We start from the raw sequence: 10738 nt of genomic DNA, 5'->3' as shown, positions 1-10738 counted from the left end.
TTTTTAAATGTGTGATAAACTTATTGCATGTGTGAGCCTGCGTCCTCGGTGCTGAGAAAAAGTGGATGTGAGGGGAGCGTTGCCGCGAGATGATGTCTCAGTTAAGCAGAAATTGCGACATACATTTAAAAAAAAAAAAAAAAAAAAAAAAAAAAAAGAGAGAGATAAAGTCCAGCAGACGTCTTTTAAAGCTCCGCTCAGCTCTAATAATAGAGCCTTTAGAGTCCTCGGTTTCTCACGGTTTCTCACGTTAATTCGTAGACGCACATTAAAAGTTTTACTGCATCCTATTTGTTCTCGCTCTGTGCAGGAGACCTACTGTAGATGACGAGAGGGGGGGGGGGGGGGGTGTTTGTACTTCTCCTGTTGCCTTAAACAACCCCGCTCTCTGTTGTCACCCACCTCTTTCACACACACCTGTGGTCAGCGCACTACGATCACACCGAAGACTCAGGAAGGTGGGCTCGGTGCCCGTAAGTCGCCGATAACTGAGGAGGGTGTTTACTCTTTCACAACCTTGAGCTGGGACAGCGGCCACTTCGACTACGCTTCTTTATCAGCGTGAGAGAAAAAAAAAACCACCCACACACACACACACACACACACACACAGTTCTCATCAATATTTAGTGTTTCACTAGTGGGAGGACAATCAAATCAAATCCATCCAGTAAAAGACAAACGGAGTAGTGTGACACGGGGCAGAAGTTCATTCTGACATCATTACTCTCATTTGTATTAAAAAAAAAACCAACAACATTAAAATGATGATTTTTGCGGGGAAATGTCAGCACCAAAATAAAGTCTGTGGAAATGATCAATATGCCAGGACACCTCTACAGCACTACACTATTATATTCATATGGTACTATACATATATATATTCATATGGTACACATTTCACTTTTAACAACTCGCATGCCTCCTGTCACATCCCACCAAGAGAACAACAAGAGATGAACAGCTAAACAAAACTCCAGCTCCTGAAAATATTGAATTATATAAAAATCCTATGGCAACCTTGTGTATGCACTACAGACCCACTGAACCTTGATTTATGTATTGCACCGTGTTGCCGACAGTATAGAGACAGGAGCAAAGACAGAGGAGGAGGACTATGATTTAAAAACAAAAAGGTCATAACCTGCTGCGGCCTAATAGATCTTGTTGGACACACATTAAAAAAAATATCAATAAAAAAAAAAAAACACCCGTCTGATTATGTCTCGAGGTTCTAAACTGAAGACGGGGACACCACTGTGGAATCAAGGACTGCTTGAGTGGAATATTCCCGGTTTTGCCGTCACTACAGGCGACCGCTGATGCATGAAAATTAAAACGAATCAACGGTGAAACTAGATGATGAGACCTGTGCTGTGACATCTTCATGCTGTCCTGTCTGAATAAAGTCAGACCTCACAGGTTTACTGCGGCTCGTATTCCTGCATGAATTGTTTTGAACAGCCGGCTATAATTAGCGAGGATACCCCCCCCCCACACCCCCACACCCCACCCTGTTATGTCTCATATTATAATTGGCATTCATTTGCGATATATTTACCACAACACTTATGAAATAGGTGTAATTAGTGCTGACATGGCTGCGTGGCGGCAGAGAGCGCATGTAAGATAAGCACGGCGGCAGCTTTTAATATTTTCTGGCATCCACGCTCTATTTTTCTCCCCCCCCCCCCATTCTCTCCACCACCACCACCACTCATCATCATCAGCCCCCCCCCCCCATGCTCTCAATCATCCTCAACATCATTCTTTTATTCACTTCCTGTAAGCTGCACGTCGAGGTCATGCTCGAGGGTTAGCGTAATACCAGGAAACTGACGACATGTGCCCACCAAGAGGCTGCCGTGCTGCACCCCCGCACCCCCCCCCTGGTCTTAAAGGACGGGTTCTCACGGGTTTATTTAAGTCCATCTTTAAAAACACTAGTCAGGAGGAAACACGCCAACGGTGACTGCTGAAGCCTCACATTAGCTTCAGATAAAGGTCAGATTCTTTCAATGTTTTTCAAATTGATAAGAACATTGTGAAGCTGTCCTTAAAGGGTTCAGAGCAGGTTTTGTTGCATGAGTTAATAAGTACACACCGATGTCGATGTTCATGTGTGGATACTAACTACATATGTTACGGAGAAAAACAGCCGAGTCAGCTTGTTGGTGAGAAACAAAAGCAAATGGTCCAATGTTACAGGATCAATGGCAGCCTGAGTGAATGTCAGACAAAACTACAAAAGACTCATCTAAGAAAAAAAAAGACTTTGTTGTTTAAAAAGTACTTGAACCACCCAAAAGAAAAAAATGCTTAAAAATGGGTTCAGCGAGCCTCTCACCAATAAAGACATGAAGCAGATTTTGAGCCTCAATTCCACGAACGCCAACAATAAAGAAAAAAAAGCAATGCAGTTCTATTTACAGTCCAACAATGGCCGTATTTAACAGCCACCCAGTAAACAAGACAAGGGCGCCGTTTAGCCTGACAACATATCAGGTTCTCGCACTTACTGGAAGACGGCGAGGATAATCATTTGTCATAGTTCCTGGCTGGAGTCTCAGAGGGTGACTGAGTCCGGCCTGCCAGCTCACAAATTCACAGTCGTGACATGCTGACGGGACGACTTTCAGTTTTTTTTTGAGTCCAAAATCCTAAAGCTGGATTACTGTCTTTGGCATTTTTCTCCTTGAATACAGTGTTGTATGCAGATAATAAACAAAGAGACTATAGAGTTCTGAATCAAGCCTAGTCCTACTTTAAAAATTGAATTAAATGGATGTTGAAAAGTGTTCTTTAGTTCAGGATGTGGCTCCGGAAACCAGCCTTTGTAAACAAAAATGAAAAACTAATTCAAACTCTTGACTTTTATGTCGTTGAGCTCTCGGACGTGTCATTAAAACGTTATTTAAATTCCAAATGTGAGCCAAGCTCTAGAACACAGAACACAGAGTGAAGGAAGTTCACAGACCTTCCTCCACTCGTGTTCTGATATTACCGAAGCATTTCCAAAATTCATTCAAGGACGTTCAAAATGAAAAACACAGCCATACGTGGCTAATGATAGTGCTTCCTCGTCATGTCTAGACGTCCCTCGGTAAAGACAATAAAACTCTCCAAACAAGCTTATCAACAAAATAACAGCAAGTCTTCAAACAGCAGACTTGACTTTGTGTGATCCATTAAAAAGAAGCAAACAGTACCCGTACCTTGGGGAGCGGTCGTCCCAGCTGTGAATACAATTTAGTCCAGAGCTGCATGAGAGACATGGGTCCAAACGCTGCAGTGTGTGGGGGTGGTGGTGGTGGTGGTGGTGGTGGTGGGGGGGTTAAAAGAAGCATAAACTCCTGCTTCACCTTGGATCCCTGAATGCGACAGCCTCGTCCATGTGTTTGTCAAAGTGTCGGTAACCCTCACAGCTGGTGGACTCTCGCTAGTCACAGTTCCTCTCCGGTTCAAAACACACACACACACACACACGCATGCATGCACGCACGCACACACACACACACATCTGCCTCCACCTCAGGTACGCTGGAGGCAATGAGCTCACGCAGACGTCTAAAACACGCTTCCTGCTTCAGCAGGACGGTCAGGTATTTGCATAGAGAGCTTAGTCATAGTGATTGTGGACTAGTTCCTTATAGCACACAACAAAAAAAAAAAAAAAGAGAAAAAGAAAAGACAGAAAGGTGGTTGGAGAGTGAGTGAGTGAGAGAGAGAGAGAGCAGAGCAGGGGAGGGGAGGGGAGGGGTGGGGAGGAGAGAGAGGGAGGAGGGAGGAGCTTTCAGGAAATGATGCTTTTGTTGGTAAGTGACTAGAGTTACTGGCAGTCGGGCCCATTTTACTGTACATGGTGTAACTCAACCGCATTTGTAGTGTAAACAGTGCTGCGCCGTGGACCGGGCCGCTCCTCACACCCCCGTCCGCTTGCCGCTATGTTTAATGGGTCCGGACCGCTGTTTAATGATTATTATATCCAGAGACAGACGGCCTTGTCTTACTTCAGACTCTGCTCCGTGTCGTCCTGTCTGTCTCTATCACCGTAGCTCACGAGGAGGAAGCAGCGGTGTGGCTTGGGGTGTTAATAATTAACCTGTTTAACAGTGAACCAAACAAGCATTTAGACTGATTAATGCTCTCAGTTCAACAGTTAAATGTTTGTTTGGTTTTTTTAATTTAGAGGAGTAGTTTGTCACTGAAAGGAGAATAAGCACCTTTATTTTAATCAGCAGGTGGCTTGCATGCAAGATACGGGAACTCAGCTGGAGTCTTGATGAGTCGTATTATTTATTCACAGACAAATAAACTGTTCACACACACACACACACACACACACACACACACACACACACACACACACACACACACACACGGCACTGCTACGTTTAAAGCTATAACGTTACCGTTCTGAAACCCAGACCGAGTGGCCGATACCAGGCAGACACTCGCACTGACGTGTGTCCACAACAATGCAGGCGACGCCGTAGCCGCAGACTCTCCCGTACAGGTGAACCCGGTAGACTCGGGTTCACACACACACACACACACACACACACACACACACACACACACACACACACTGCAACAGATGGTGGATTCAGCCTCGTTTGTTCATCGGTTATCGTTGCAGCCTCTTAAGGAGCCTCAACCGCAGCACCGCTGCGTGGGAGCCGCTAATCCTGTCGGTTATTGATCGGTCGACGAGGGTGGGCAAAAAAAAAATATCTAAATTAGCATCTCTATTGTTGTCTAATTAGCTAATTGGGGCAGTGTGTCACTTCTGAGAAGGCGGTTCCAAGTCGACAGTTAAACCGGTCGAAACACGCCCCAAATAATTCTGCTTTCTTGTGTTAATCAACATTGAAAGAGATTTGACAACCACGTTTATAGGTTTCCTCATGCACCCAAACTAAAAAAAAAAAAAAATCATTGTTAACAGCTAAAGCAAGAAGAAGACAGATTAACAGGTCAGGTGGAGGCTGCAGGTTTGCCTGTTCACAGTCCTCCAGGCGTCAGACACGACTTTCTATAGCTGTGCACAATTCATCATAAATGATCATTCCCACTTACTGGAACTGGGGCCGCGATTGTTGAAAAAAAAGAAAAAGAAGAATATTCTGGGAATCTGTTCAACAAATCAAAGATACGGATCAAAGACCGTGTCGTAACGTTTGTTTTTCCTGCCAGAGAAGCAATATTAACTGTTTAAGAGCCATGAATGAGGAAACCGTATGAATAAAAAACAGAATTAATGTGATTTATCGCCTTGACAAAAGGGAACAGAGGGGTCCATTTGCACACCGAGCTTCCAGGAATACGTGATATCAAGTCAGCGCGGCGAAGGAGGTACTGTAATGTCCATCTCTGCCAGACCGAAGGAGAGTCAGACTCTCAGAGACCGAGTGGCGCCTGTCCATGGTGTCATCATGGTATGAGTGGGAATCCTCTCTCTCTGTGTGTGTGTGTGTGTGTGTGTGTGTGTGTGTGTGTGTGTGTGTGTGTGTGTGTGTGTGCGTGCGCCACAGAGGGTCAACGAGGAGGAATGAATCATTGATGAGCTTCTTTTAAATACTCAAACACACCTCATTGCATCCTCGCCCATAGAAGGGAGGATCCGCGGCTGTTTTCACAAACACACAAACACCGTTTGCCTGCAGACACTGAAGACACGCCGTCTCGCCGTTTACATGCGCGCGTCTGCACTCGTGTCTGCCGCTCGCGACCACGGATGTAGCAGAATTTGTCATCGTTTGGATCTCGTAATCATTCCGATTTCATTTCCCCATTCGGTTTATGATTCCAGTCATCGCCGACTGCTGGTTCCAGATGCGCGAGCGTCAGCTGATCCCGGGCTGTTGTGATTACAAAAAGCTACATATCTTTTTTTTGTAAGTGCAAGCGTATTGTGGACACTACACATGTGCACAGACACAATGCGTAACTGCCAAGGTGCAGTAGGTCTGTTACAAATGATAAAAACGGCAGTTATTTGGTTAAAAAAAAAAAAAATACTTAAATAGTATAAAACGCAGGCTGGACAGATCTAATCTAACTGAGAAATACAGACTAATTCATATAACTAAATAAGCCAAGGAAAACAAAATGATTGTCTAAATAATAATAATAATAATATAAAATCCAGAGGCAGCGTAGCTTCAGAGGGAAACAAATTAATAAATATGCCCTTGCACATTTAATATCTTGAGAGGCAATTGGATTCTGAGGGGCAGTTTGATGGGTTTGATCTGTGCAGAAGAAGGATGTAATTAGGGATCAGCTGTAGAGTCCGTGGAGTTTCAAAAGTCAGCACACGATTGGACCGTAGCCCTGGAATGAGGGGAACCATCTGCAGCAGGTTGGTATTTTTATTTAACCAGGTTTGACACTAATTGGTCACTAATCTTCTTCAGTGTGGAGATTCAGGTTCCTCTTATGCCCACATGGGTGCTCCGGGATTCTGCCCCTTTAAAGCAGTGCGTTAGCATTGCTATCACCTTTGAGGCCCAGACCATTAATCTCCAGCTGGTCTATGGGGGGGGGGAGGGGGGGGGGGGCTGACTAATGGCTACTTACAGCTATAGCATAGGTTAAAGGCTGAACACACGTTCAGGGTTTTTTTGGGTAAAGAGAACGCTAATATCAACACTTCCTATAAGTGCACTGCGCACATGAGCGCGCGTGTGTGTGTGTGTAATAGTGAGAGGAACCGCGTAGAGAAAGAACGAGAGTGTGTAGCAGACGTGCCTGAGAGCCACGGTGTACGCCGTGTACAGTTAGTGTGTTAATCTGTGTGTGCGTTTGCAAAGTGCCGTTCAGCCTCTGAGGTTAGCCAGAGAGTGGTTAGTGAATGAGTTTGGGGTTTTCTGTCTTCCAGTAAGTCTTGTTTTCATTGTGACGCTCTGCATTGGAGGTTCACATAATGCAGGTCCACAAATGACCCAAACCTCAGACAGGTGTGTGTGTGTGTGTGTGTGTGTGTGTGTGTGTGTGTGTGTGTGTGTGTGTGTGTGTGTGTGTGTGTGTGCACGTGTCACTGTGGAAACCGTGTACAGTTGGCCTGCAAAAACCCCACAGTGGAGGAGCGTTGAAGGGCCTGCCGTTATGTTTGGTACAGACTTCAGGTTAAAAAGGGGATCAGAAAAGGCCTCCGTTTTGGGTTTTGTCAAAGTTTCCACTGTTTATCTTTATTCCGCTGCGCCCAAAGCTGTGTTTTGATAATGCTTTTATTTTAAGGGGGGGGTCATTAGTTTCCCAGTAACTCCCAAGAAAGGATTTCATGCGTAACTGTTATTTCTGGGGAAGTTTTTTCCTGGAGAGGACTGTACTGATGCATCAGATGATCGATTGCTTTATGAAGTTTTTTTTTTTTTTTCACAAAACATTTGGCTCGATCTAGAGGTAAACATCCCCCTGTCCACGTGCTCCGACAAAAAAAAAAAAACGTTCACACTGCGGGGAAGGCGTGCGAAGCAAAAGGAGGTCTCACTGATGACTCTACAGCTGCTGTCACTGAAACGGGCCGACGTAAACACGGCAGTCATCTGACGAACTAAACGATCACAGAGGGACTTCCACCCAGTCACGGACGGCTGAGCGCCTCATCGTCAGCGAAGAGGGGCGGAGAGAGCAAACAAGAGGCCCTGCTTTGTGAAGGCGGATGGGTGTAGGAAAGAATTAGGCATGGGTCAGCGTGTCGTGGTGGGAAAGAAAGGGCAAGGATGAAAAAAAAAAAGAAAAAAAAAAGGGTCTGGGTGTGAGGTTAGGATTAGTCATGATGACCTTGTGACTTACATTTTCTGCCTCACATGGTAGGAAGGAGTGTCCACAACCAGAGAACAGCTGAGAAAGCACAACACAAGCCTCTCTCTCTCTCTCTCTCTCTCTCTCTCTCTCTCTCTCTCTCTCTCTCTCTCTCTCTCTCTCTCTCTCTCTCTCTCTCTCTCTCTCTCTCTCTCTCTCTCTCTCTCTCTCCCTCCCTCCCTCTCCCTCTCCGACGAGGCTCATTTCAACTTAAACTACATAAAAATGACAAATGAAGTCCTTCGTTTCTACATATGTAAACCCAACAAGTATGACATTATCATGAACACTAGTAATTACTTGTAAGGGAAGATAGCTACAGCCAGACAGGCTAAAACAAGCAAATGGAAAACTAGGGAAACCCCACGTGAGTCACACAATCCATGCCAGCGTTATAAGGCTGAGTGCTGAGGTTGAACCCATCGCTTCCTTGTGTATAAAAGCCGTCGTATGAACTCTTTGTTCCTGAAAACAAAACACATTTGAAATATTTGCAGCATTAGTGAACCAGAGGGACACTGAACCGGTGCGTTCACTTGCGTGCGCACAGGCATCTGTTTTAGAGACAACGGTGACGCAGATTTGTTTTGACTGCGGGGTGAAAAGTTTGACTAACCCGACAACGGCACAAACAAATGTGGAAATGGATTCGGCTGAAGAGAAGCAGATGAAACGGAACGAAAAACAAAGAAAAAAAAAAAAAGGGAAATTCGTAAAGCCTAGGGAAGCAAAGTAACCCGACTACTTTGAGCTGGACCGAGAGAAAATACTGCAAAGCAACATACACATGACATACATATACAGTACATGTCACAATGTCATGTATAATGTCATGACGTGGGACTTAAATTACGAGGTGACTAGAGATGCTTTTAACTGAAGTGCCCCTCTAAAAAATGAGTAACCGCTACTATCCAGAACTCGCAGGTTCTCCTGTGCCAGTCACATTATAACGAGCACCTGTAAGGTTCTTATTTAATGTTGGCAAAACATTGCTTAACACTAAATCGAATAAAGTGTAAAAAAATATAGCCGTAAGCTGTTAATAAACCCTCCGGCTGTGAGACTCCAGAGAGGCAAAAATAACTCAACTGAGCTCCAGCACTCAGCAGTTTAGGAAGAAAAACACATCCCTCGATGCCAAATTGGCTCATTTATAGTATTTTGTGGTTCATCTTACGAACGGCATTCCCTCATGCTTCACGATGAATTAAATTGTAAAAATGATTCACATTCAATTTATCGCATCGCAGTCTCGCGAACGCCGCAATACATGCATTTGATCATCTTTTTCCTCTTCAGTTGTCATCGTGGTTTCATTACCCAGCAGTGTGCACCGTTGGAACACTGTACACGAAGAGACAAGCGGCAGTCTGAACTGGTCCTATCAGACCATTCTATATATTATTCAGTGAAAAGCCTAAAGAACGCATAATCAAGGTACGAAATGCCTTTTCCATAACTCGTTATTTACTGCTGTGGCCTCATGTTGAACCAAGAAACCCCCCCGATAGCTGTGCCCCCTGTACTGTCAGACAGGCTAATCATAATGGCAGCTTGGTAACCCATGACTGCCTTTCTTTAAAACTCATCATCTTCATAGCATTTTTTTTTTTTTTAATATGCTTCCATAACGGCTCTCATCAGCTCAACCCGAATAGGCCTCCGATTAGAAACTCGCTGGCCCGTGTCATTACGGTCGCCTCCTATTCATACGACTCTTCACCATGAGAGGAACTGGCTGGACGGACGGACGGAGCGCACGCAAAATAGAAAATGCAAATGATGGACGGTAATCACCTGGAATGGTTGAGCTAAATATATGAGCGAGTTGAAGCCGTCCTCGTCTTATATACGCGTAAATAAAAAATTACCTTGAACACATCTCACTGTGTGGACTCATTCCAGGCATGAGGGGTTTCCCTAACAGCGATCTCTGAAGATGAAGCGTGGAAGGACGTTAAATTACAGCGTCTTATTAGTGACATGCCTGGACAGGAACTGGGCAGGTTCTACCGCTGCGCCCGTCTAGACAACGCTAGCCTTTAATCAGGCTGCTCTTTGGTAAATTAAGCCGAGTTGAACACACAAGAAACACAGGATGAAAGACGAGGGTGGGAGGCTCGTCATTCCATCTGATGAGCAAGTAGGACAGGGAGGGAGAAAAAGAAACTAGAACGCATCCAACAGTCAGTGTTACTTTAACGCAAACATAAACAAGCCGCCGTTAAAACCAACCTGGGGGAAGTCTCCATTCCTAGGGAGGTTGAGGCTGGAAAAGTCCACGTCAGAGAATCCCGAGTACATGTCCATGTGCACATCCGGAGTGGTGGTGGTAGTGCTGCTGTTCAAGTGGTATTGCCTGGGGAGGGAGGGGAGGGGAGGGGAAGAAGAGCTTTAGTTTGTTCAGCAGCTACTTCTCAGAGCAAAACTGCCGCCCGTTTTCTTCACCCTCGTACAGTTTCACACATTTACAGTTGCCAAGAACAATTTTCTTCTTTCTATTTCTGTGCAATAAGCAGCGTCAGCGGAGGAATGACAAGGCCACCGAAACACATGTGACCGAGTGGTCGGAACAGAGGAGGAGGCCGTTTGATGCCTATAGTCTGACGCTAGAGTACCGTATCACAGCGAGTCACATCACACAGATGGAACAGGTGAAAACACGACGGTCTGATAATGAAACTGTGGACTGACGCCAGCGGAGTGAAGAAATAGGCTCCTGTGTCTTTCTAAATCAAAGTGGAGCAGCGTCGACTGTCAAAGATACAAGAAGGATAAGAACATTTATATCACGTCAGACGGGCAGGAAGAGTTAGAGGCTTAAAGGAGGACAGAGGGCAAGAGGAAGACGTCAAAGAACGGAGAACAAGAGCAGCTCCTACCCGCTTAGAAGACAGTAACTCCAGCTCTCATCGGCACCAACCATT

General features: G+C 45.2%; 1 protein-coding gene across 1 annotated transcript in view; it reads right to left on the bottom strand.

The window, feature by feature from the left end:
• The window catches only part of sbno2b (strawberry notch homolog 2b), a 62654-nt gene that overhangs the window by 29073 nt on the left and 22843 nt on the right, over positions 1-10738 (bottom strand). Inside the window, 1 exon segment of the mRNA XM_068702433.1 lies at positions 10047-10170. Coding sequence (XP_068558534.1) covers positions 10047-10170 — 124 coding nt within the window.

The sequence above is a fragment of the Cebidichthys violaceus genome, unplaced genomic scaffold (genome assembly GCF_023349555.1).
Source record: "Cebidichthys violaceus isolate CVI_PGR_0920_01 unplaced genomic scaffold, fCebVio1.0.p SCAF_84, whole genome shotgun sequence".
Classification (NCBI taxonomy): Eukaryota; Metazoa; Chordata; class Actinopteri; order Perciformes; family Stichaeidae; genus Cebidichthys; species Cebidichthys violaceus.
This window is presented reverse-complemented; position numbering and strand designations above follow the sequence as displayed.